General features: G+C 39.9%; 1 protein-coding gene across 5 annotated transcripts in view; it reads right to left on the reverse strand.

Moving 5' to 3' along the window:
- Window positions 1-27,385, reverse strand: part of CCSER1 (coiled-coil serine rich protein 1) — a 713,303-nt gene that overhangs the window by 633,269 nt on the left and 52,649 nt on the right. For all 5 annotated transcript variants that reach the window (XM_055702311.1, XM_055702315.1, XM_055702326.1 and 2 more), the window contains exons 2-3: window positions 5,081-6,428; window positions 2,301-2,488 (exon numbers count right to left, since the gene is read on the reverse strand). In XM_055702311.1, coding sequence (XP_055558286.1) covers window positions 2,301-2,488; window positions 5,081-6,389 — 1,497 coding nt within the window. In that variant the 5' untranslated portion in view covers window positions 6,390-6,428. The remainder of the gene's footprint in view (window positions 1-2,300; window positions 2,489-5,080; window positions 6,429-27,385) is intronic.

The following is a 27,385-nucleotide window of genomic DNA, read 5'->3' on the forward strand; positions in this document are numbered from 1 at the left end:
TGTCACATTCATTAATACAGGGCTAAATGGAATGAGGTGCTATGGCATCGGTCTGGCCTCGTATTTAAATGAGCGGAGAGCTCTGCGTAATAGCTTGGGTCTAATAACCCGAATCAGGTTTACAGGCTTGAGCCAGGGGTTAACCAGCTTTTTACAGCAGGCACTACATCTGCATAACCATCTCTGTCTGTATGCCTACATGAAACAGCATCTTTAAAATGTCATCATGTCCGTTCTGTCTTTGAGAAGTAAGATGTTATTCACTGATACTTGGATGCGAACTTCCTGCAAAAACAGAGAAACACACTAGAACTATACACTTCACTAGCACAAAGGTTTCTTCTACTACGTAACAATTCTACCTCTTCATTTCTATGCTGTGTCTCTGGGTGTAATAATCCAGTGGATAAAAACACTTTTCAAAATCAAGGTTTCATTGTTGAAATAAATTTTGCATTACTGTACTACTTCATCTCATCTGACAAATTGGCAACAATCTAGAAACTAGAAAGATGTGTAAGATCATCTTCTTCCTAAAATTAATTTGCCTCTCACCCTTTTGTGATAGTGTAAAATGAACCAGTGAATACTGATAAAACCGCACAATCTGATACTGCTAAGGGAATAATCCTGTCATTGAAGTGGAGGTAATCCAATCTGCCCAGGTTACACAAAGTAAGTATAGGGGCAAGTGTTTCTGTTAAAGACATCAAGTGGCTCCATTGTAGTTGAGTGGGTTTAGTGACCATTGCTTCAGGACACCGGTACACTGGAAAATTATGCATCGGCCACACACAGTACAAATGTGCTTGGTACTGATGTGGATTTCCCCTGCCATCTGCAGTATCACTTGAGAGCCCAGCCTCAAAGGAACATTGGATGATACATTCAGACACGTGGGCGAGAGCCACCACAACAAAAGACAGATTTCACATCCTCTTGGGAACCCCCAACCCCCAATTTCCTGCCACAGTTTCTGTAAGAGGATTTCACACTAGATCAGATCCTTCTCTGGGGACCTATTTTTATATGACCAACCAGGAACTGCTATGGGTGAATCTCACAGAGGAAGACAATTTTAGCCTTACTTGGCTTCTTGGATGAGAGAATGTGTAGTGGCACCCAAAGCAGCATACTGTCATAAAAGTTATCTAAGTAATGATGTGAATTGTTGAATTTTGGTATTAGCCCGTAAAACTACATCAAAAAAGCACATAACTCAAAATCTAAAGTCAGTTTGCACCAGTCAGTTTCACATCTCTGAAAAACTGCAAAAGTTGTCTCTTATAAAAGGCATCAGAGTCTCTCACGGATGTGTTTGGTCCTGCAACGTAGTAACATAATGGCTATCACATAAACCTAAAAAGAAAAAGCCCCTTTATTTATACATCTGTTTAGCATCTCTAGGCAGGGAGAACAAACTTGGAGCTTTTTCTTTTCTATGGAAAGCAGTGTTCAGATGAGAGTACAAAATGAATCCTCCTTTTTTCAGCTAGCCTGTTGAATAAAATATTTCAAACTAATAATGGCCATAAAACTTGTTTTAGTGATTCCCATAAACTAAAGAGTGGATGCCATTGCTGTAGATTTTCAATCTTAGCATCTTTATTCCTCTCACTAGAGAGCACATGCATAAGTTACACACATCTTAAAATGTTTATTCTGGCTATAGGAAAGCACAAAGTTGTCAGTCCCTTCCTTCTACTTTTGTTCTACTCAAAGAGGTTTCAAAAGTACTCTCCTGCAGTTACCTGCTCTGTCTTAGCTCTTCCAGTCCCTCAAGGGTTCTGAGAAGAGATCCTTTCCTCTCCTCCTTACCTTGTGCTCGGAGTGAAAGCATTCAGACTTGTCACTTGTTTCTAAAGGGGCCACTGGGACCTCTCAAAGGAGCCTCCTTACAGACCACTTCTATCCCACTTCTGATTTGAATCTCTCATCGTTCAGACCAGACATGAGTCCATGAACTAAGTAACACAGTAACAATAAAACGTTGACCCAGAATAGCCCGCTGTATTTAACCTCAGAAATAGTCATGGTGAGTTTTGCCGCAGTTCCCTCTCCCAGTATTTCTCTCCCAGGCAAATTAGCAAAGCATGACAAGAATCTCCACACAGAAAGTATGTAAACCTTTTCACAATGTCACGCCCTGAAAAAAGTACTTTTAGTATCTATAGCTGAGCTTGGATCACATTTTGGAAGCCTGAGACGGCTTCCCCCCCACCTTTATTACCACCCATTATTAGTAAAGTTGCTGCTTCTCATTACAGTTACACCGATGACAGAAAAACAAAAAAACTCACCATGCTGTTCATCTTTGAAGAGGATGAGCTTGCTCTCTGCTTCCGTAAGCTGTTAAGCTCTTCTGTATTTCCATCCTTTGGTTTTATGATCAGCCGACTGCCCCCAGCAGTACCTTCTGAAGAGGACCTCAGTCGTTTCTCAACAAATCTGCCTTCTCGGTACGGACTGAGGCTATTGGCAAGATCAACTACAAATAGAGAAACAATCAGCAATCACAAAAGAATTACTCTCTACAAATATTTTCTTAATTAGAACGGTGCTTTTCTTGAGATGCTTACATTGAAAGGCATTCATGTAAGAGATGTTCCATAGAAAGCAGATCCTTTTTACCTAGATAAAAGTGTCAGCTGGGCCACCAGTTTGCTGTTCAGCCCCCCATGACTAGGATACTCCACATACTACAGCCCGGTCCACAGCTCCTCACAGAATCCAGAAGGCCCTTTGCTTCATCCTTTCCTCTCTCCACTCGTTCTAAGACACTTCCAAACTACTGTCCAGCAAAATCCACTAGAGAAGCTATTGCTGGTCCACTGGAGCCAAAACCCAACCTGCCTTACCTTGCACCCCGAGGAAAGTCAAGGTTTTGTAGGGCCAGGTCACAGCTTTGTCATCGCTGCACAGGACAGGGATGCATCCTGGTTTGTTTCTGTTTGGCCTTTCTAGCTCAGCTCTGCATCAGCACCCTCCAAACCCAGCCTACAGCCAGCAGGCTGAATCCCCGTCCCCAACACCAGTTAAACAATAACACATCAGAAAAGAGGAGGAACAATTACATTTTGAGGTGTTTGGGAAAATTTAGAGATGGGGAAAGAGAAAAGTATAATAGCAAAATAAATGTAACAGAAAATCTTATCTTCTTTTGCCTTTTGTGAGAGAACAGACATTTTCTCTAAGGCTTTTCAAAAAAATACATATCACACAAAAATATATAAAGGTATACTAAGAAATTTACGGCACATCAAACCTGCTCTTACATTAATGTCATGTTCACGATGCTCTCTATAATGATATCAGCTACGAGACCAGCTACAGAAGAGGAAATATCTATTACCAAAGAAAATGCACAGAAATATTTTGCATTCACATCTGGTTTTCAATACTGTTTTAGCAAAATGAAATGTTCAAACCAGTCAGTTTGTAACATATATAACTACATATAACCATACCTTATTTCTTCTGTATTTGTTTCATTTCATATGGCAGGATTTTGTATCTTTTTTCAATAGTCCCTTTGTATGCTTGGCCAGTTCCTAATTTAAAATACATTCTTCACCACACAAGTCAAAAACCAATAAATACACATTTTGAACAGCACTATAAAACCCTAACAATTAATCATCAGCTTTTATATAGTGCAGCATTCGCTCTAATGTTCCTGTGAACAGGAACCCCACTTACAAAAATCACCCTACCATGATTTCAAATCCAGTTTGCTCTCTTCCAGAAATACAGATTAAATATACAACTCCTGATGCATGAGTTTCAAACACACTGTGTATTTCTCAACATCACTCCAAGCTGCTCACTTGCTGTTCTGCAGTACACCCTAGTAAGTCAGATTCAAAAGATGAGCTCATTCACAGATGAGCCAATGTTGCAAGGAAGACCAACCGAGTGCTCAGGACTGGTAACACACATAAACAGAAATATTTTTTCTCCCAATTGACTAAGGTTCTGAGGGAAAGAGGTCCCTTCTGGTGAAAGGTAATTTAGTGGTTTAATTGGACTTTATATTTCCATTTATGTACAAGATATCCAACCAAGACTTACATTGACAAATAATTCAAATAGCAAGATTGCTTTTGATTGCTTAGAACTTACATACCTAGATAAATATCCAAGCCAAAAGATGGGTATGAATTCATATGAGTTTACACTCATTCATCTTCTAATACAAACACTACAAATGCAGTCTTGTTAACTCTCACAAATTTTGGCCCACCAGATATAGCCTCAGGATTACGCAAGAAAGCACCAGCCTTCACGTTGGTTTGAGAAAATAAACTGTCAGAAATAAATGTCTTCTGACAGGTGTCCTTCACTCAAGGGCCTGGTGCCTTTATTCATACGCATCTCTACAGACTGGGATTTCTAGGCACAGCCTTTCCACTGAATCTGGTTAATATTTCCCAATTCCTTTTCATAAGCTAAAAATCCAGTGTGAAATCTAGATGGTAATTAACACTCTCTGTTTCATAGATTACATTATGAGGACATGCACGATGTTATTTCAGATGGAAGCAGAAACAGGATCTCTCATACTCTGCCACAGAAACATCCACTCCAAGCTACTCTGTAACACCAGTTGCACACAGCAAGCAATATTTGGGAAATTTCAAAGCCCAGATGAATGTAAGGCAAACTGTGTTATTTTCCATAACCAGACTAAAAGGAGGTTTATTTCTGTGGCTATGTTTCCATCTCAAATAATGCAGCTCTGTGGCTCAAGTTCAAATCAGGCACGCCTCAAGAAATTCCAGCTTCAGCAAGAGGCAAGAATCAACACTCTCTTTCTTAGTTCATTTTCTACCACAGGAAAGCATGGCTACAAACAGCACTGACAGGTGTTAGCAAACCGTAAAACACAAACTGAACAAATCATAGACTCTTTATTTAATTCCTCCAATTTTGGGAGGAGGACACACTTCATAACTTTTGAACTTCCTAGCTAGCACTTGGAACTCCACAAGCACACTTTATGACTAAACAATTTTTTACGTAAGAACTGAGGCAAAGAAAAGCCCTCCAAACCCAGCAACGAAAAGACCACAAGACATACCTTTAGAACAGTTTGTTTCGTAATCCTGTTGTGTTTTAAACGACTGTGGTTCAGAACACAGAACAATCTTAGACTCCATTACAGGAACTGTGTCCCTCGTGTGTTTGGATGGTGTGCTTTCACCTCTGTCCCTGCTCAACGCCTGTGCCTTTGGAGAGAGCATCGCTCGATCTTCTCTATGCTGTAACACAAAGGTTTCTAAATGTGCATTTGCCGAGTTCATTTCTCCTATGTGCCTGGCATCATTAATGTGTAGTTCATTAGCTTGCAACAATACTTTTGTTTGATTAGCAGCTGAGGTTTTGAATAAGGTATTTGATTCAACACTACACAAGCTTGCGTGACTCACAGGAGATGCATCAGCAGAATGGCCATCCACAATATCCATTTCCCTCGCAGGAGCAGCAGCAGGATTAAAGATGATCTGAGAGGTAGAGACATGGTGGCCATAATCCTCTGTGAGCAGCGCCCCAGTCCCGCTGCTGGGCAGAGCATCAACCTCTGAAACGGAATCTTCCGTCAGGGCAACAAAGTCAGAAGGGGTCTGGGCAGCCGTGAGGTCAGCCGAGAGCAACGGGGACTGCAAGGAGCTTCCCATGCACTCTGTTGTCTCAGCCGAACACGGAGGAGTGGACTTGGCAATCACAGGTTCACTTTCCACATATGATTTAACTTCCAACAAGCACCTTGACGGCTGCACAGAGGAAACCGATTGACTCTCCGGAACTGGTTTGGAAAATCTGTAGTGCGATGAAAAAGATTTAGGGAGAAGTTTTCGCGTGGACTGTTTGACAGAGTAACGGCTCTGCTCCTCTGCAAAGCCTGAGTCATCACCCTCGTTCTTCCCAGAGCTTATGCAATTTATAAAGACATTCTTATTAGCTGAGGGCTCCTTTCCCTTTTCAAAATCATCTGTCAAAGACCTTGTTATCTTCTTGCTACGTGAGCTGCCAAAGCCAACCGAATGCCTTCCTCTGCTTTTAATGTGTTCCTCTAAACTCAGTTTTTGAAAAGTGCTGAGAGAGGACTGAGCACCATTTGAGATGTTCACATTTTGACTAGCCGAGTCAGGCTTCTGCTCACTCCCCTTCTTGTTATGGAAGCTAATGGAAGGAGTGCGGAAAATACTCCGGCGCTTGCCTGTGCTCCCTGAGCTGGAATTAGTGCTGGATGGAGAGGAGGTATGGATACCAATGGCATTAGCAGAAGAAGGTGATGAAGGCAGGGAGTCATGTCTCCGGCTAATACTTCTCCTGAATATTGGCAACCGAGACACTAGAGTCGATCGTCTGGATCCCGAGTCCCCCATCAGGTCACAAAGCGTCCGTGGCTCCTCGCAGTCAATGAACTAATCAGGGAGGGGGGTAAAGAGAGAGAGAAATTATTCAGCCTCAAAGTCCACTTGAACAGGCTTTAAGTCAGCCTAAATACACGAGATGTCAACATCAATTTTATGTACAGCTGCAAGTTGTTGCATATGCATTACTGAAGACTTCTAGAATTTCAAAGTGATGTTCAATAGGTAGCACTGAAAACCCAGCAGCTGAGCAAAGATATGGCTCAAACATTCTATAGATGAGACACAGTATTATATATGATATATTATACAATACAGATCACACTGGGTAACAGTATAAAATCTACGTGCCAAAAGACACACAAATATATCACCCAAATGTCCTTGGGTTTATAAGTTCTTGGAACAAGCCTTATAAACTGTAAGCTCTCTTATTAGAAGAGACTTCATTTTTTTATGATCCGAGTAGAACAATACATTATTTTGTGTTCCTAAATACTCAGATTTCTGCAAGAGAGAAGAGGATTTAAATTTTCCAACCTTCAACTGAACTTTCAGTTGGATTTTAAATTCCTTTATTTGCTCCTGCTAAAGGATGTATGCACCACCTTATGGCAGAAAAAATGCTGGCATTGCAGTCAAGCTATATGTACCACTAAAAATTCCTCCTAAGGAACTGTAAGTTCTAGGAATTTACTGTCAAAATATGGGATCATGCGTTTAGATTTGAACTTACTGTTTCCTTTGAACTTCTCTGAAATCCTCTTGTAGCCTACTTGCTTACAACTAGTTATTTTTGCAGTTTTTTGAAAATAGTGGTTTCATACACAGACACTCTGCATTTTTTTATAAATATTTAAGCAATAAAAGCTTATTTTAATCAGCACAGCAGATGCTGCAGAGGAAAATCAATCATTATGAAATATATACCAGTTCTATCTCCTTTTTGTTCTTGTGATAATAAACTACTGCTGTAAGAGACAGGACCATTGAGGGAGCAATAAAAACATGATATATAATCACAAGAACATATACCACAAGAGAGTCTATAGGTATAATGCCCAAGTACAACTCCATGAGCTGCAAGCGTTCACCACATAGGAATAAAAATCAGGTCATTTATCTAAACAACGCTTGTATGTCAAGTGCAAAACCAAATTCATTCATCTAATGTGCAATTTAATACACGTTACATGGCCACAACAGATATCCGTGAAGAATATATGTATTTATAACAGTGGGTATATATATAAACAACATATATAAATATATATGTATATATAAATAAAAATGGGAACAATATTTAAGGAGTAATAAAACTAAATATATGTTATATTACTGTGAAAGAAAGGGTAACAACCAAGTTCAGACACTACTCCTGACTAGACACTGGATTGTGCTTTATGCATTGTTAACATGCTTTTTTAAAAAGCTAGTACAGCTCCAGTCTGAACACACACTGCCAAGCAGCCCCAGTATTCACAGGCACCAGGAATCAATAAGCAATTTTGTAGTTTAAGATGAGAGAAACAGCTTGGGAATGGCCACCAGTTCCTAGAAGTCATTGGTGATCTCTGATGACAAGCTAAAACCCTAGACAATACCCAGGTCCTGCAACCCAAACCCAAACTGACGGTCCAGGCGCACACACAGGTTATCAGAATAACTTTACACCCGCCAAATGAAGGGATGCACAACCGGTTGTTCCATTCCACTGAAACGTCAGGTAGTTTGCATTTCAACCACGGTAAGAGCAAAAGCAGAGGCAACAGCACAAAGAAGCTGAGACCCTGTGAACCCACACAGGGGCTTACGTTACACCAGCTTGTTCATCTGTCCACAACCCAGCCTACTGAAAATGGACTTTGGAAAGCCACATGCAACTCCCTCCAACCTCCCTGTACAAAACCCTTCTTGGTTCTTTAACCACTGCCAGACCTACTCTGCTGTGTTTCTTGTGCTTTTGTCGACGTGTACCGTGCAGGCACACTGATATGTATGGATCTGCACATCACACACAACACAAGATTATTTACAGATTTTGAGGGGGTTTCATTGTATTTTAAAGAGACCTAGTAATTGCTGAAAAAAGACTTTAAAATGCAGTTTTACAGCTGCAGCAGACGAGCAAAGTATTGTTAACGTATATTAAACCACTACAGGCACTTTACGCTCAGACAAAACATTTGCTTCCATCAGTCTCTCTCCTGCCCACACCTTAATTGTCCTTTCACTGGAGAACAAACCATCCTGGTCTATCATCACAAAATTCTGTGAGTTGAGAGCAGAAAGAAGCAGAAAACTGAGCAAAAAGCACATATGGTAACTTTCACTGGAAATACAAAAGCTGTGTCTAAATAACAATAGAGATTATTCCTAATAACCAATCCATGAATGTACACAGCCTTAGCTTTCCAGGTAGCAACAATTTTTAATAGAATATGTTGCCTCTAACTGCAGATAACAAAACAGCATTTATTCAGATATTCTTCCTTCCTTGCCTCTTGAAGGAAGAGCAGAAATAAACTGTCAACATTTCTCTTATTGTATAAGTTGCAGAAATCCTCACCTGTAAAATATGACCTAATTATAATGCACTGTTCTTTCTAGGTCTACAAAAGCTATCAGAGGATATTTCTTCAAACACACAAATCCATGCATACATACACATATATATGCATATATGAATGCTTATGTGCATATACAGTTTGAATAATTTGAATATTTTATTAATATTTTAATATTATTTGCATATACCATGTATATATATATATATATATAAATAAATAAATAAATAAATAAACACACACATCTTGCAGTGTGAAAGTGCCAAAGTTTAGCATGGAGTTAAAGTGACCATTCTACCTGCAACACAGGAAAAAATAATACATATTTCCAGATATTAATACTCTCACATATTAATCAAACAGGATCTTCCAGTTGTTTTTTCACTTACTGCAGGAGTCGTAAACTGTCATGTCTGTTCTAAGCAAAACAGGATGTGTTGCATTTCAGTCTCCACATTTAACGTAACTGCTTGTGCTTACCACTTTACAGACGTAACCCTTACAGAGTGAGATTCACTCATGCTACATATTCTTCACAAACCCACCAATTTTCTCTATGTAACTTCTCCATCCCTACTAGCATCATTCATAAAAGCTGCAACAGAGGAAAAAGAAAACAGCAGAGAAAGACAACTTTGCAATGGTACTATGCTGTTCCAGAGGACTCTCAAATTTGAACTGGACAACAATTCTGATACTATGTAGTCAGTATAAAAGCTAATACAAAGCCCCATGTATCTTAAAATGTTACTGGGGGGTTAGAATACTAACAAGAAGTCAAGTAAACAAGAAAGATCAAGGAAAAGTGACAGTCTAGGCAGGCTTTCAATTAGATCTGGCTCCTTGTTTAGGACAAAACATATTTTGCATCATTATCATATGTGAACAGCACAAAAAATAGTCTACACAGTGTTCTGTACAGAGGTCTGAATCCTGCTCATATACACAAACCATCACTTTGTAGTACTTTTTAGTTCTAAAATCCAGTTGTTGCTGAAACTGAAGTGTTTACTCAGTGCTGCAGTACACAGACATGCAAATTTTGCTTTTTAGGGAATGGATTTTTGACGCACATTTTTGCATCTGGTATTATGCAAGACAAAGCTTGATATACTGAAGGAAAATAAGTAAGCAATTTCAAAAAGATTTAATTGCAGCCAGAGTAATAGTGGATTATTTCAGGACCTGCTCTTCTTCAAGAGCCTGGCTGCAGATCACAGTTTCTGAACTCCTGTGCTGAAAACCAATGCAAAAAGAGAAATGGACAAATTGCAACCAAAATATTTTCCCTCTTGGAAGCAACTTAAGTAGTTAATCAAATTGAAATAGTTTCACATTGATCTGCACCAAGATGTTGCAAAATGCAAATTAATCTCAAAAATATCTTAAAGTCATGTATTTAATTTCCAGAGAAAACAAAAAAGGCTGTGTTTTTTATATTTGGGGCTTATTCTTTCCACACAGGAGATCGTTGGAGGAATCATCCAACTATACAATATTAGGCCCTAACCTTGCCTACAGCACTTGTATGAGCATAAAATGTTTAAGTGTACAGGATAAGAATTATACAAGCATCTCTGATGTTATATATTACTGTATCTTGTCAAAAGAAACAAACTGCTCAACTTGCAGACAGTCAATGTGACAGTGGGAAAAACTCCACAAGTGTTATAACAGGTAAAACTGCCAAGCTATCACACCACTGTCTCCAGAGAAATCTGTTCCACCAGTCCACCAGCTGAAAAAACAACCCCAGTATTTTTTTATGTCAGCTTCTGCCAAGCAGTTACTCACAGAAGCACGCTGGAGCACAGTTCGTTCAACGTGGAGCAAGTCTCGACGGAGGTTTGGAACTCCAGTAGATGGAGCCGCAGATCTACTTTGTCTTTCACCTTTTACATTTCTCATTGCCTTTGGGCAAAATTTAGAAGTTGAAATTATTTGTCAATTTTACCATTACCGTGATAACGTGTACACGTGCAAAAAGCCAATACATGTACAAAAGTTAATGTATGCTTATTCAACAGAGAACTGTTCATGTGTAGGCCAGCACAAACACTACCTACTTCTCAACACTTTTTAAGCAAAGCTTTCCTAAAGATGTTCTCCTTAAAGGTGTACCTCCTAGATATACCAAACATTATCTTCCACACATAGAAGAAAATTGAATTAGCTATCTAAGTTTAAACTGGGACATGATGTGACACAAAGCTGAAAGGCTGCAACCTTACATCACAGCAGAACCTCAATACTCCTCTGCTCCCTACCTCTGTCCTCCGCAGCAGTATGATTTTTAGGCTGCACTCACAGTTTAAGGGAGATGATACATTTTCTTTAATGCTTTGAATCAGAAACCATATAATATAGCAAAACACACGGGACTAACATGTGACTCAAACTGCAAACATACTCCATCCCTCACGTGAGCATTACCATACGGCAAGGACCACATAATACACATAGTCGCCATGGACTAGCTGGCTCCAGACTTACACAGAAATTAAATTTACCCCAGGATACTACAAACACCCACAAAACACATGAAAACAAGTATTTTTAATTGTTGGCGAGTCAACAGAAGTCCTAACACAGCTGATACACCTGTAAGGAGCGGTCTTTTATCCCAACAGGTAACATTCAAGCCTGTGTCCCCCTCCCAAATCATTAAAATTCCACCAGATTCCAGCACTACGTTATCCTCAGCATTTAAGCATTACCGCCTTCAGTATTGTTGCAATATTATTTGTCTCTCTAGTACATTTGTGACTTGGTTTTATCAGCATAGTTCCCAGAGATCACTATGTGTGACCGATTCTGTACACAAGGAGAAAAAATACTGTTTTACATTAAAAACAAAAGCAAACAAAGAAACACCTGCACATAAATACTTAGGGCTTTAGCTGTTATCAGGGATAATGTAACTGGACTAATAGGGCCTTACTGAAAATTCTAGCAAAGGCAAATGCCTGTATAATAGATAGTACTAGCTAAGAAGGGTGGGAATGTTGATACTGAAGCAATTTGGTTTTGCAAATGAAACGTGGAATTCCTTCCAATACATAAAGCTCCACTTGCTTGTGTGAATAACACTCTTCCCTTTTCTTTCCTTGTGCGTGTAACCCTTGCAGCGTGGTACAGAGCTCAAGAATGTATCTTGTGCAACAGCAGCCACAGCCATATTGTCACTGCAAAATTTTATAAGCTACTACCATGTCCACACTTGCTTGGAGTCAATTTTTCTCAACAGTTTTTATAAATAAAAGACAAATACCCAACATCGAGAGCTAGACCTTTAAATAATTATGTGTGTCTACACATGCACACGCATACTACTCCACACACTTTTTCCCTACGTACTGAAAACTGACTGGCCAAAATAGCTTTTATGTATCTGGAAAAACAGAACACAGAATCCAAGCCCTGAGGTATACCAAGGCAAGACATGAAATTTCTTTCAGTTTCCTGTATTCTGCAGCCCAGGCCTATCTTTACTTTCAAATGCTCCTGTGTTTTCAGAAAATAAGAGGGGAAGCAGACAGATAAATTTCCAATAAACAAATTTGAAGCCACACATGCATCAAAACCACATCTGCCATTTTGACTAGTCTTGTACCTGTTGAAGACAACCCTTTCTTAAGTCCATTACTGCTATTCCCATTGCTGGTATGAGATTAGAAGTGTAACAAACATTCAAAGAAGAAAACTGGAGAGAACTTATCTATATATCCTCTTTTGACTTTAGATTAGCCAGAAGGCAAATGAGACAGGTGACATGTGACTCATTCTTTCATTCATTATCCGTGGGTATGTAAATTCATCCTACTTGTGCTATGTGAACTGTGGGTTTACTAAAAGAGAACCAGGAAAACTGATCTCTAGAAACCTAGAGGCCACAATTGTCTCCTACCTACATTTAAATCATTCCCTACTTCAAATGTTTCTGTATCATCAATATCAGATTATATTCTCTCAAGGCACTTTGGTATAACATACGAAATACCAAACAGAACTGAACCACTCTTACTGATAGCCTTTACATACACCCAGCACCCAGTTACTCTTCAGTTATCGCTGAGATCATCTACTGGCAAAAGATTGACTGTGTGAAGGAGATAAAGTACTAACTTTTACCTGTTCAACAATCGGACACAAACAGGTCGGAAGCAGGGCAAGGACCATACCACAGCGAAGCAGCAGTCACATTCACGTGACTTGGTTTTGGTGGGTTGTGTTAGTTTTTTAACAAGAAGAGAAACTGTATCTCACCTCTGTGACTCAACTGGATTCTGGAGAAGCGTACAATGCATTTCTGGTATTCACAATACTTACAGTTTAATTAGAAACAGTTACAACTATAAATAATAACCTGGAAATAGAAGTACTGAAAACTATATGCTTGCTTTGTGATTCAAATGTTATGGCATCCACTCCTTTGACTACCCGTACCAAATGTGTTTGACAGCCATGAATTATTCACTTATAAGAAGTGAAGTGGACTTATACAGGTCTCTGACCGCACATGGAAATTATACCATAGTGGGACAAAAAGACATTGACTGATGTCGAGACACCTTTGGTGGACAGAGATGGCAGTCTGGTGACGAGATAGGATTCAATAGGATCAAACAGCATCCTTCTTCCCCTCGCACCTCTCTCTCCTCTCACCCGCACTCATGATACACACAGTAGCGTTTTCACAATGCTTACAAGATAGCAGAAAATCTTATTCAAGTAAGGTTTTAATGAAAATACCTATGTTTGGACTTCAGGCTAAATACTAGGATTTAATCATAAATAGGGGATGTGTTCATTTCTAGACAGCAATTTTACTTTCAGCTGTAATTTTTTTTAAGCAAGAAGGAAAAACAACCTAGAAAGAATCAAGGACTTTGCTTCTTTATGCAGGAAAAAAAAAGGTGTAACCTGCCCACTAGAGCACCGACTCATTTACACATTGGAAAACCGCAGATCCAGCATTTGCATTAACCCAAGACATTAAGAGAGGGAGAGACTCCTTGCCAGCCATTTGCTCTGGAATTCAAGTGGAACAGATCACTGCTGCACAAGCCAGCCAGTATTCTCATGAGGAAAATACCAGGAATAACATGGCCCTAGCTCCGACCCCATGGTGCACTGTTCGCTGCATAAAACTTGTTGGTAGCATAAAGCAAAGCACCATTATCAGCTACAGCTTCCACAAACATACAAAGCATCCGCTCCCCCACGCAAAAAATACCAACAAAACCAAGAACAAACAACTTCCTTAAAACATTCTGCTGGCTCACAAAGTGTCTTAAGTGTCTCTAAAGCATGATCCAGCTGATTTGCACAGTCAGTAGTGAATTCAAGTTCTGCTTTCATGTGTTCCTTCTGAAATCTGTCTTTCAGCGTATTACAAACGTGTACCTCTTGCTCACTTCAAGCAATCACTTCACAACTGTCTCAGTACTGCACAGCCCCAGCAGAACTACAAGTCTTTGTTCTGGGTTCTCCTGTGTCTATTCCTCTTATCTTCCAGAATCACTGCTTCAGTGTCATAAGCAATTTATTTTTTATGCTAAAGCTTCCTGCATTTTTTTTCCAGTCTGGCTGCTTTTCAGTCAAGTGCTGCCTGCTTCTGCTGTGTATATGGCAACCTCAGTGACAACAAGGGCTGGGGTCATTTATTACCTCTGTCACCAGCTGAACGTGTGACCTTAACAGCATTTAAACCGGACCAAATCCTCATCTGTTGTAAATTCATGGGGCTCCACTGAAGTGAATCATGCTGATTTAAACCATTTGGCCTTTCATCCCTAAAAGCCTCCGTCACCCCGTCTGTAATTCTTCTTTAACTCTTGTGAAAGCAACACTTAGACATGTATGATCTAATCACTCCTAGTACGCAGAATCCCAGTTTAAGTTAATGGAAGCAGGATTTTGTTTGTGTCTTTTTTTTTTTTTTTTTATGTTGACCAAGTACAGAATCCCTTAAGGGATTATGATGAAAATTTATACAATCCTAAAAAATTAATCATGTAGTTCTGAAGATACATACACCTGTGCTCCATTCCTACTTCTAAGTGTCTCCTTAGAGCTGCTTTTGAAAACAGAGTACTGAGACAGAGGGACCCATGGTCCACCTTACATCCTCACGGTGAAAAGGACTGGGCAATAAGAACTCTTCCAGGGGATTCAGATAAGTGAAAGGATTTTAAAAATTAAATTAAATAAATCAATGTGGCTAACAGTATTCATGAAAGCAAATCATAAAAGCTTCACCTAACATTTGGCAGACTAATTTACAGACCGGTCTTTTCTTAATAATAAAGTAATTTTAGTACATCGCTGTAGCAGCTGTTGACTACGTTACCACAAAATAATGTATCATGAACAGCAACAGGAGCAAGAATGCTCTTTTCTAAATTCTCCCAAGCTCAACAGAAGAGAACAACAATTCCCAACTCATGCCTTGAAAGCAGTCTGGTGGTACAAAATTAACTGATAATCCTCAGACTGACTGTTCCAGGCAAGGTACTCACAGCATACTAAACTCTAACAAAAGAGAAAGACATGATTCACGTTCCCTGCAGGTTTCACCACACATAAGATGCATGCCTTGTGGGGCTGAATATTAAATACATTCATAATTACCATCCCAAATATTGTATAATTTTATTACTTTAATTAGAAACCAATTGCTTTAGTTTCTTTATATATTAACGTACTCCACTGGACACCACTTATAAGAAGAATGCATTTTTAGGAATCAATTGTACATGTTTAGAAATAAATCATAATACTTATAATGTTCTACTGAAGACCTCCATGAATCTTATCAAAGGCTCAGGCAATTCCCCTTTTGCTATATTGAAAATATAATTATTTCTAGATTAGATTTATCAGACTCATTTCAATCTTCTTACTAACAAAAACAGTAAAAGAGAATAAAACTCAACACAACCGAATATATTCATACACTCCAATTCTGATTGTGAATTGTTAATCAAAGATTAAAACACAGCGGCTCAAATTTCTGTGACAATGAGTACAGCATACATAGGAAAACCCAGTGCCATAGCAGTAAAGCCCAGAACCACATACACCACATTTACATACACATAACAAAGACGTGTATTTTGTTTTGAAAACCGAAGGTTAAGAAGGTCTAAGCATAAAACTGAAGCTCACAAAGCAAGCACAGAAAGGGCAAAAAGAAACCAGCTTGCAAACTCAGAACTGCCTAACAAGAAAAATACATTATCTTAGGTCATAGGAGTCCTAGAAAAACACCTAATTTCATTTGCTTTCTTCTGGATTTAGGAACCCAACTCTCTGGAAATTCACAGCTTGTAGTCATGAAACAACACAGACTTCCATTAATGTTAGGATTCAAACTGAAGTTCAACACAGAAAAGTTTACAAAAAGATGGTATTTCACAGTTTCCACTTACCCCAAGTACTAATTAAGTATTTAGATATTAAGTGGAAAAGTAAGGCTTTTTGAAGCCATCAGCTGTGCTCCTCCTACTTCACAATGGTCTGTCTGTGACCAAGGGACTCATGAGAACCTATCCTTCATCTAACGTGTGCATCGTAGTTTTGTCCTTTAAAAGCAGCTTGAGACAGCTAGATGAAAGGTTGCAGGAAAGTATTGCTGCATTATCAGAGAAATATGGTGTATTATACCAGGAATATTTTAACCCGATATTTTAACTTCATGTTTAGAATACAGAATCCTTAGATACAAGGAAGAAATTCTTTCCTGTGAGGGTGGCGAGACACTGGAACAGGTTGCCCAGAGCAGCTGTGGATGCCCCATCCCTGGGAGTGCTCAAGGCCAGGCTGGACGGGGCTGGGAGCAACCTGGTCTAGTGGAAAGTGTCCCTGCCCATGGCAGGGGGCCTGAAACTAGATGACTTTTAAGGTCCCTTCCAACTCAAACCATTCTATGATTTCATATTTTAGAAACAACCAAATAAAGAACCTTTGGATGATACCTAAAATTTTTTAGGAGGATTAATTAAAAAGTAAGCAAAATAATTTGTCTAATTTTCTACAACTTTTTCACATAAGTCTTTGTTAAAATTATTCACATCAACGTAAACACCTTTACAAACTTAAGACAATTCTAATAGCACTGTACAAGAAGAAGCAACCCGTCCATGGTTACTGTCAGGTCAGTACTATTTGGGAAGCAAATACTAAATCCGATTCCCCAATACTTCTCTGACTCACCCCCACTAACACAGAAGATGCTGTAGCAAGAAGAGGTGAAGGACAGAGTGCAGTGAAAAGCAACCCTTTGGGAAGAGTAACGGGCAAGGGGAAATAATGATTATATTAAAGGAGAGTGTTTCCAGAAAAGGGAAGCTATGCGGTGGCTGCTATGAACAAATGACTAAATTTGTTTCATTGAGCTTGCTCAAGAAACAAGGAAGCGCACACATCAGCCCAAGATGGGTGAAAACAGTTCTTTCAGATGAAATACTCAATTAATAATCTTTCACAACTGCATTTTAATCCGAAGTTTATTGCCTTACCATATTGCCTCTTACAACTGATGCAGTTACCTGTTATTTGAGCCTCCCTCCACACCATTTTCAACTGTTTTGAACAATTATCCCCAAAATTAATCAGAGCAGGTGACAGTTAATCTTGCCAGGCAACGCTTTTACTGTACATTCCTGGATGTCTCTGGTGTGCCCTGTCATTGTTAACCAAAACAAAGCTGTACAGTTTTGAAGGGTCTTTAATCAGAGTCCATCATTACGTCCAAGTTGGTATCACTTGCTCCCCTTTATTGTCAAATGTAACTCTCAAAGTGAGTCTGACTTTTCTGAAAGATCAGGAACACCTGTGAAGGCATTTTTGTAAGAGCCAGCATTTTAAGTCAGTCCTGGAAGTCCAAGCAAAAGATTAGCTTCTTAGTGGGGTAGAATCCATTTGTACTCTGCCTCCTGGTTGGGACAACAGAGAGCAGAGATGACTACACCATGCTTTTAAGTTTGGTAGGAAGACCAACTGCTATTTCCTTACAACATGTCCTGTCACATCTAAGAAACAGATTTGTAGCCCACTTTTCGTCTCCAACAATTTTCAGCATACAAAGTTCAGCAAAGAAATTTTTTTATATATATAAATAAAAAGAAAATTGGTGAGCCAAGGATGCCAACAGCAACAGGGAAATGATGACAGAAATAACCTCACAGGTCAATTCAGGGTGGGCAGCTTGAAAGCCTTTCTCAAGGCAGAGGAATATAGACAACAGGTAATGCAGCATCCTAACACAAGAAACCTCTATTGAAATACAGAACTGCTCAGAAACTTAAAGGAAGAAATTCAGCTTTCCTCTTAACCTAGAGCGAAGATGAATGTCTAGAACAGACAGTTCAAGAAAGTTCATAAAAGACAAAAAGATGGAAAAAGACGACGCTTGGTGATAAAACTGTGTCCAAATGAGGATGACTCCTAAAGTCATCCTGATTTTTTTTTTTTTTTTAATTCCATCGAAACATATTGCACAGAAGAGTTTACTGACACTTATTGCCTAATGACATTATCTTGGAGCCATTAAACTCGACTGGAGCTTACAAAAAGGACCTTCTCAACAAGTATGCAGACCTTGTAGGTTTGCTTTTTCTTCTGCTAACTCATAGATGTTAATTCAATTCTGCCGAGCACTTAAGCACATGCTTGACTTGGAGAATAATCTCATCCTTATTCAGTAAAACACTTAAAAGCACATACTTAACTTGCAAAACATGAGTGGTCCCATTGAAGTCTACGGGACATACGCACAATGCCAAGTGCTTTGCTGGATCAGTGCACAAGGATATAATTTAGCCCCCCCGTTTGCTGGATCAGTGCACAAGGATATAATTTAGCCCCCCTTCAATAGACGATTTGGACATCCTGTGTCTTGCCATTTCATAATGAAAGACAGAATAGTAAAACAAACTGTAAAGGGTAAAATTAACTATACAGTAACTGTAAACCAAATTGCCCTAATCTGAATGCTTTTTAGGGTTATTGTAAAAGCTGAAATGAATTCTCAGTACATTTTATACAGTAAGACCAAACGAGTACGTTATTTTCTTGAAATTTATGCACAAGCCTAATTGCTATGCAGGCACAATTACAAAGATCTAAAAAATGCAAAACCAAGATACCATATGGTTCTTGGTTCCAAAAATCAGACATAAAAGCAGATTTCACACACTGGTGTGTGAACACAAAACTCCAATTAAAAGACAGCTAAATACAGCAGGTCTCCATGCTTTCCTGAGTTTTTTAAACAGGGTTTTGAATGCATAAAAGAGGTGTCAAAAAACAAGCCTGGGTATTTCCCAATTACTTCAATCACTCTTAATAAGTAAACAGTTTGCACATGAATTAAAGTTTAATAATTTCAGGTTAAAAAAATGGGATTCAGAAGCACATATTACTCCATTTCTGCAATGTACTTACAAAATACCAACATTTATGTACCGCTGACTTCTGACTCTAAACAGATCCGAGGTTTTGCTCGTGTATTCTCTTTTGAGATAAGTGAGAAAAGTAGTTTGCACATTGTTCATTTTACACAAGCATTTTTTGGCTGCTTTAGTAGCACTGCTGAGTCTAAATAAAGTTGGGTGTAGGAAAAATTAGTAAACGGGAGGGAAAATTCAGAAAATTAAGCTGTATGATCGCATTTACTATGTAAGCACTCACAACAGAAACCTAAAAGTTTTGGACAATTTTAAGTTTTAGCTCATGGCAGTGCCTATTCATGACCTCCTCCATCACACCTCAGCTCTGCAATATGAAGTAACAATAGTGCTTCCATAATTTCAAAGTAACCTACAAATATCAGAAAACATGTGAATACAAACGTATAGTCTCAGCCGTTGCAAAAACAGTTACTCGAGACCTATCCTTTCTCCATGGCCGTTAAGTGATCAGATAACAAAACTCGCACTCCCAGCTGTAAGTACTATTCCTATTGTGGCTTGTATTACAAAGGCTGGTCCTTCCCAACGGTCCCAGATTGCTTTTACATATTCAATAATTTTAGCTTATTCGGCTTAGATGTATCTGTGTCCAAGTAGAAATGTCAGTCAGAAAGCTTTGTTGCACCTGCAAGCGAAGCCAATGATTCATTACATTCAATAGCTCAATGTCCAAGTGGGTACCAGTAACGAGTCATGTCCCTCGAGGGTCTGCACTGGTACCAGTATTATTTAATAATATCTTCATCAATAACACCGACAGTGGGATTGAGTGCATGGCCAGGAAGTTTATGGTTGACCCCAAGCACAGTGGTGCTACTCATGTGCTAGAGGGAAGGGGTGTAATCCAGAGGGATCTTGACAGGCTTGAGGAGTGGGCCCACGCAAACTTTGTGAAGCTCAACAAGGCCAAGCACAAGGTCCTGCCTGTGGGTTGGGGCAAGCTCAACTATCAGTACAGACCGGGGGATGGATGGATGGATGAAGGGTAGCCCTGCAGAGAAGGACTTGGGAATACTGGGGGATGGAACACTGGACAGAGGAGGACCACGAAAATGATCTGCAGGCTGGAACACCTCTCCCATGAGAAAAGACTAGAGAGTTGAGGTTGTTCAGCCTGAAGAGAAGGCTCCAGGCAGACTGTAATGTGCCCTTTCAATACTTACAGGGGGCTTACAGGTAAGACAGTGAGAGACTTCTCACCAAGGCATGTAGTGACAGGACAAGAAGCAACAGTTTTCAACTGGAAGAGGGTAGGTTTAGACTGGACACAAAGAAGAAATTTTTTATGATGGCGGTAGTGAGACATTGGAACAGTTTTCCCAGAGAAGCTGTGGGTGCCCCATCCCTGGAAGTGTTCAAGCACAGGCTGGATGGGGCTTCAAGCAACCTGGACTAGTGGAAAATGTCCCTGCCATGGCACAGGGAGCTTGAACTAGATGATCTTTAAGGTCCCTTCCAACCCAAACCATTCTGTGATTCTGTGACAGTGCCCAGTTCCCAGAGCTGCAAAGAAACATGGAAAGGCATCTAAAAGTTGTCAACTGCACAAAGCCTGCTAGCATAACTCAGAAAGCAAGAGATCCTGTATTCTAGTGTCAAACTTAAATTCCAGGTGACCCACAAAGGTGCCCCCAAACTGATTTTGAGGCATGTAGCTCTGGAAAAGTCCCTTAAGCAACATAAAAATGAAAATAAGCCAGCAACAGGATTCAGACGCTGCACACTAGGTAGAAAAATGTCTTGTGTTCAGAACAACTGCTTAACCAGGCCCTCCTATACCATAGCACAACTGCATATTTTCATCTCAATACAAAAACATCTACTGATCTCCATATTCTAATTTTCATGTACTTCTTGATTTTTGTGTTACATAATGAAATTTTCAAACTGTCAAAAACTAGTAAATTAAAAGCCAGAACAGACATTTAAGCTACTGTTACTACCAGCTTCTGTGCATAATAACTCTTGTTAATACCCAAAATGAGCATACTGTTCAACAGTGAATCTCTTTGCACATTTGCTGCTTTCCTTATATTTTCATGATTTTCCAGAAATTGAATGTGTATTTTGATTATTCTTCTTTATGAAAAAAAGACAAAATAAGCTAACTGAAATGCTCTACTACTTATTAAACACATATACAGGGAACGTTCTGTTAAAAGATGCAAACTGCAACCCAAATTCAAAATAACAATGTCAGCTCAATTCCAACAGTGGCAGTCATATTAAGCAACCTTATTTTGAAACTTGGAAGCAACCTTCTGAATCCTGGTATAGTACACCTGCTTGTTACTCTTGTGGGGATGTGCATGGATGGCATAACCAAAATATGGATAGCATGAATCAGGAGCAAGCACACAGGATCCAGAAGTCTCACCAGGATGGCAAGTGTATTAATGCTTAGCCTAGTAGTTCTCATTAGCCCTGTCAACTGCATGTGTTAGTAAGCAGTTGCTTTGCCTTGTAAATCACTCATTTAAGCAAGTATCCTGCTTGTAGACTCTCTTTACATGCTGTAAAACAATGCTAACAAGATGACAGGGAGAGAGTTACAGTCCACACAGAGGAAATGTTTGGAAGTAATAAAGGAGAGCTCTGTTGCCAGATAGCAAAGTGTCAGCTTCAGAGCAAGCAAACAAACCTCTCTGCTTTAGCAGAGCAGGAAGTATTTTGTATGAAATTTCTAGAACTTTAAAAGCATTCCCAAGAAACTGAAAGAGTGACAGTGCTGTGCCATCTGTCAGCTGGGATGAGATATTCAGAAACACCTGACCCACAGCAGTCTTCACTAGCTAGTCTTACTGAGATCTTTCAAAAAAATCTCTATTCTGCGCAGAGGGACAAGTTTAAAATCTACTGTGTCTGACTACTGCTAACATAGGCTGTAGCAAAAGGTCACATAAACTTTATGAGATAATTTCAGAGTGTTACATTCAGTGCCTTTACGCTCAGTGATGACATAGGATGGGAACAGCAAGTCTCACTCATTTTCTTCTGTCAAGAGCATGTGCCACAAGGGCAAATCTCACACATACCACATGCAGCAAATGACTTAAGAAACAAGGTAACAATCCTCCAGAGTCTGACAGGGACCAGACATAACCTAATAAAGGAAAACACCAAATGGAAATTAAGTTTTTCTTAAAAAGAAAAATGCTGCCTAAAGAAGCTTCAAGATAGTTTTTCTTCTCCATTTGGTGACAAATGTATCAGTATTAAAAGAGAAGAAAAAAAAAGGAACTTATTATTTCAGAAACCATTTATTACTTGGATTAGATCAATGCCTGCAGGTCTTGTCTCAGGCACCCTATGGTATACCATATGCCTACATTTAAGAAAATATGGTCCATACCTCAATGGGTTTACAACTCAAATACAAAACAGGTATCTGAACTTCATAAATGAAGGTGCAAGACAAAATCATAATAATGGTACAGAAACAGTGGCTATTTTGTCACAGTCTGAAGTTTTCTATAGTGCTTCTAAGTTAGTCTTACAAACAAGGATTACACATCACAGACTGCTGATGGAAGTCAGTAGAAATCAGTCTTCCTCCTCCTCTGCCTTGGCTCTAGAGATAATATAGGTATTTTGCAATTCTTTTAGTTAGCCACAACCTCTTCTTTCATATTACATGTTCTTCTCATGACTTTTAACTCAGATCAGGATTTCTTAGGTCTTCTATGGTCAACCAAAAGGCTTAACAAAATGCAGGAGATGTCTCTTGATAGCACACCTTTTGGTCTTTATCTTCTTATCTGCATTTACCGAGTACCTCAAAACAGTGGAATAACACTAAATTTCCTGTTTCTTCCCCTCACTGACTTTTGATATTCCCTACCAAAGCTTCTGTGCAGACCACAGTCCCTGGGGGATTCCAAAAGCGTCCCTTCAGACATACTTTTAAAGCCTTTGTCTTATGTTGTTCTTAGTTAATAGCCAATTATCAAATAAAAAAACCTGTGTAGTTGTTGACCATATATGAATTTTAAATTTTTTATACGCTTTGGAAAGATCATGTATTTTACCCTTGCCTCTCTCTTTCAGTCTTCAACCTAGCTAGAAAATGGATAGAGTCCTTTAACTTCCACCACATGCTGAAAATTACACTATTGCTCTACTCCTTTTCCCACACCACCACCAGCAAAATTAAGACATCTGCTTTAGTCCTGAATTCCTGTCAAGCAGGGCAGAGACTGCACTCTCTGTTAGCTCTTAAGCTCATTAATGCTCTAATAATTATGTCCAGGGTTACAACATATCCTGGCTGTGGGCCAAAGCCCATTCTCTAAAATATTATGATGCATTTTCTTTCAATTTGTTCTTTTAATCCAACCATAAACTATTTTAGAAGTGACAGCTCCAGGAAAGTCAACTAACAGCAGCCCTGATCCTCACGAGTTACTTTCCCTTCATTATGTACACACCATAAACACAAAACACACAATTCTTCACACTGCTACAATACTAAATATATATTCTCTCAGATCCCTATGGTCAGGTCTCAATTTTTCGTGCAGATTTATGTCCGTCTTAGAGCAATGGGGCAAGACATAGCTTTTCTCATGTCAAGACTCTAGCTGACCGCTTTTATGCTCTATCTTGTCCTTGACTCAGAACCCTTCGACTTGTTCACTATAAGAGTCAGGCAGAACAGGCACATATAATATTTTGACAACAACTGGAAATACGATCACGAGACGTATTTTATTGATGACTACTTAAAAGGAAATATTTGTTACATTACTGTGCATACTGCGCCAGCGTGTACCACAAGGCACAGGGAGGTGGCTGGGTTGCACCAGAAGGTACCTGGAGGACCCTGGGGCACCAAGAAAGGGTCTACCACGCTGGGTTGCTCCGAGGGACACACAGAGGTCCCTGGGGCACAAATGAAGCTCAGACAAGGCCTGCATTCACCTGCCAAAATGCATACAGGGGCTGCACGGCTCCATGGAAAGACACACGGGGAGTCCTGGGGCACCCCAAAAGTGGTATACAGCACGTGGGCCAGGCCAAAGCCATGCATGTCCAGGAGAGGTGAGTGATGGGGGTCAGGTGAGTGAGACTGTGCCAGGTGGCTGGTAGCCAGGACCCGCCAAGGCCTTAGTCTTCATCCCACATGTTACTGCTGGGCAGATGTCAAAGGTCCTCTGCCTCTTCCCCAGCCCTCTGCCCAACCCCAGGAGGCAGATGTGGGTCTCAGCCACGGAAGAGGAAACGAGCACAGGCTGACCCACAAGGGGAACAAAACAAAGCCTGCCTGAGGTCGTCTTCACACAAGCCGCTGCCTGCAGCAGCCCAGCCAGGACTGAACTTCTCTAGGGGAGGCAAAGCCCAAGTCTGAGAGGTCTTAGCCCCCTGAGGCCCCTGCCGCCCCTTCCATCACGCTCCCTGCCCTGTTATTTCCAGGAGATGGGCCAGACACCCTCAGGTTCTCCAGGGACATGCTGCCAGGGTGATTGCTCCTGCAAGAATGGCAAGTTGAAAAGGAAAATCCTGACTTGATGAAGAGGTACCCAAGGCACCTGTCCTATCTGCAGGAGGACATTCTCTGGATACAAGACAAGAAAAAAACATGGGAAGAGTTGGAAGAGGAAGAGACCCATTCCTCTGTTTGACCATACATCCACAGTTGCAGCAAGGCACGGGGTGGGGCGGGCAGACAGGACATTGCAGGGGATGCAGCAAGCAATGCTGGCCCTGTGCATTGGGACATCAACAACAAAATATTCTATGTGAAACCAGCTCTAAGCTAAATGTAACATCAAATGAGTGGTCACAGATAGTGGCGAGTCACTCTGCACAGGGATGTTGCAAAGTGCCTCCCAAACTGAAATCATATTCATGCTAACTGTTCAGGGTTCTCCAAAGAAAAAGCAGGAAACAAGGATGACTGCATCAGCAGCAGTTACAGCACAGACACAAAAATCAGACCCTCCTACACTGCCTGTGAATAACATTATTCCTATAATTAGTCCCACAGGATTAAGTGAGGCTGTTCTCACATTCAGAGTTAAACACATCCAAACGCCGGCACAGACCAATATAAAATTTTACTTCTTACTAGTTCCACTGCCAAAACACTTCCTTTGTTCCTATCACCCTGTTAGGCATCCCTCTTCATTCACAGAGAAGAGGCTCTCATCCTCAGCCAAGGTCAGAGGTAGTTGCATCTTTGACAAACTTTTAGCCAATTTAAGTATTACTACCACTCAAAGTAACTTTTTGTTACTTTGTAACAAAATAAGTAAAGATTTGGGAACTGTAACAGCTCTGAGTTTCCACTATGAAAAAAGGAAAGCCACCCAACACACACAGGGACACAGGAACTCAATGAATGAGAAAATGCAGAGACACAGGAGGCAGATCTGACAGAAGTAGTGTTGGAGCTTGAGAACCCTTGGTCACTGGCTGAAAATGAACTTGTCAGAATCTGGTCTGAAACTCCATTATTTTCAGATTTTGGGTATGTTTAATGAGGCCAGCACACTCCCAATGAGGTATGTACAAGCATGTCCGTGAACAGATGATTGGTTATGCATGTATACAAGCAAGAAGCCTTTTGGTGGGACTACAAGATGTAAAGACCATTTCTTGTACCACCATCATTTCCTGCTGTAGCGTACATATCTTGCATGCAAAACTCATCAGCAAAAATATGCCATATTCAATATTTCTTTCGTAGTGTTACAAGAAGAAGAATATCTTGCACTACTCATAACGGCTAGCAACATATCTCTCAGACTTCTGGACAGATTTTGTCAATACAACACAGTAGCTCTGCAGAGAGGGGAAAAAAACCCAAACAAACAAAAAATACACACATACATGCAACACACTTTGGTTTTAAGTAATAATTTTATCACAACACCCTTCTGCAACTTATTTCCCTGATCGAATTACTGTTGTTACTGTACAAGTTCATCATATATCAAGATTTTTGGTTCTACCTCATGTTCAGTTAATTGAATCCATCAGTGCCTTCAGTAGTTCAGAGCATGCAATGAGTCAGGAGGAAGTCTATAACTTCTTTTTTAACATCCATTTTCTTACCATAATCTTAATTTCAGAGCTGAGTTGAGAACATCCATTCCAGTGGGTTTGAGAGAGAACACCATTACTCAAGACAGCTATTTGAAACAAGAAGGAGGCCACGTGCAGGCCATGACCCAAAAGCACTCCAGTATCATTTTACACCCAGTGGTCAGAAGAGTGAAATTTTGAAATATCACTCCTGAACAAAGCTGATAGAGCTGTTAACAGAAATGCATGTGTAGTCTTTCAAGGCCAACCAAAGTTTCAGAGGGTAAAAGTGTTTTGAGTTTTGGGAGGTATGTCATGCTAGTACTGAAAGCGCTGACGTATGTGAAAACAGGTTACTCCAGCTTAAAGGACTGGACACCATTTCTTAAATAAACATGGCTTTAAGACAAGTGGTTTATAACTCATGGAGAGCTGGTTCGGTTCAAATCTGAAGCCTAGGAGCTTCCCTTTTCATACAAACTGATGTAGTCTTAGAAGAAAAGGCACAGAAGAAAAACAGATGTGTTTCAGAGCCACAGCTATGCAACTTTCCTGCAAAAATGAACAGCACAGCAAAAGTCAAGTGAACACATGCCTTTAGCAGACAGGAAAGTTAATGGCAGAGCAGCTCCCTCCACCTCCTAACAACTTCAGCTTCACTAAAACTGACCTTCATTAAACTGCACTTCTTTCTACTCATGGTCAGAGTTAAACCCCTTCAGGGCCAGGATTTCATGTCTGCATCCAATATAAAGTCAGCTTAGATCAGCAGCACAGTATTTGTATATTACCTGCCCTTCTAACTCCTCTAGAGACATCAGAGAGGCTGGACAAAGAAGAAAACCGAAAAAACAAACCTTTTTAAAAGTAAAAAAAAAAAAGATCATTCTTTAGACAAAAGCAAAAGAACAGAACCTTTAATTTTGGTACGCCCCGTAAC

The sequence above is a fragment of the Falco cherrug genome, chromosome 1, assembly GCF_023634085.1.
Source record: "Falco cherrug isolate bFalChe1 chromosome 1, bFalChe1.pri, whole genome shotgun sequence".
Lineage (NCBI taxonomy): Eukaryota > Metazoa > Chordata > Aves > Falconiformes > Falconidae > Falco > Falco cherrug.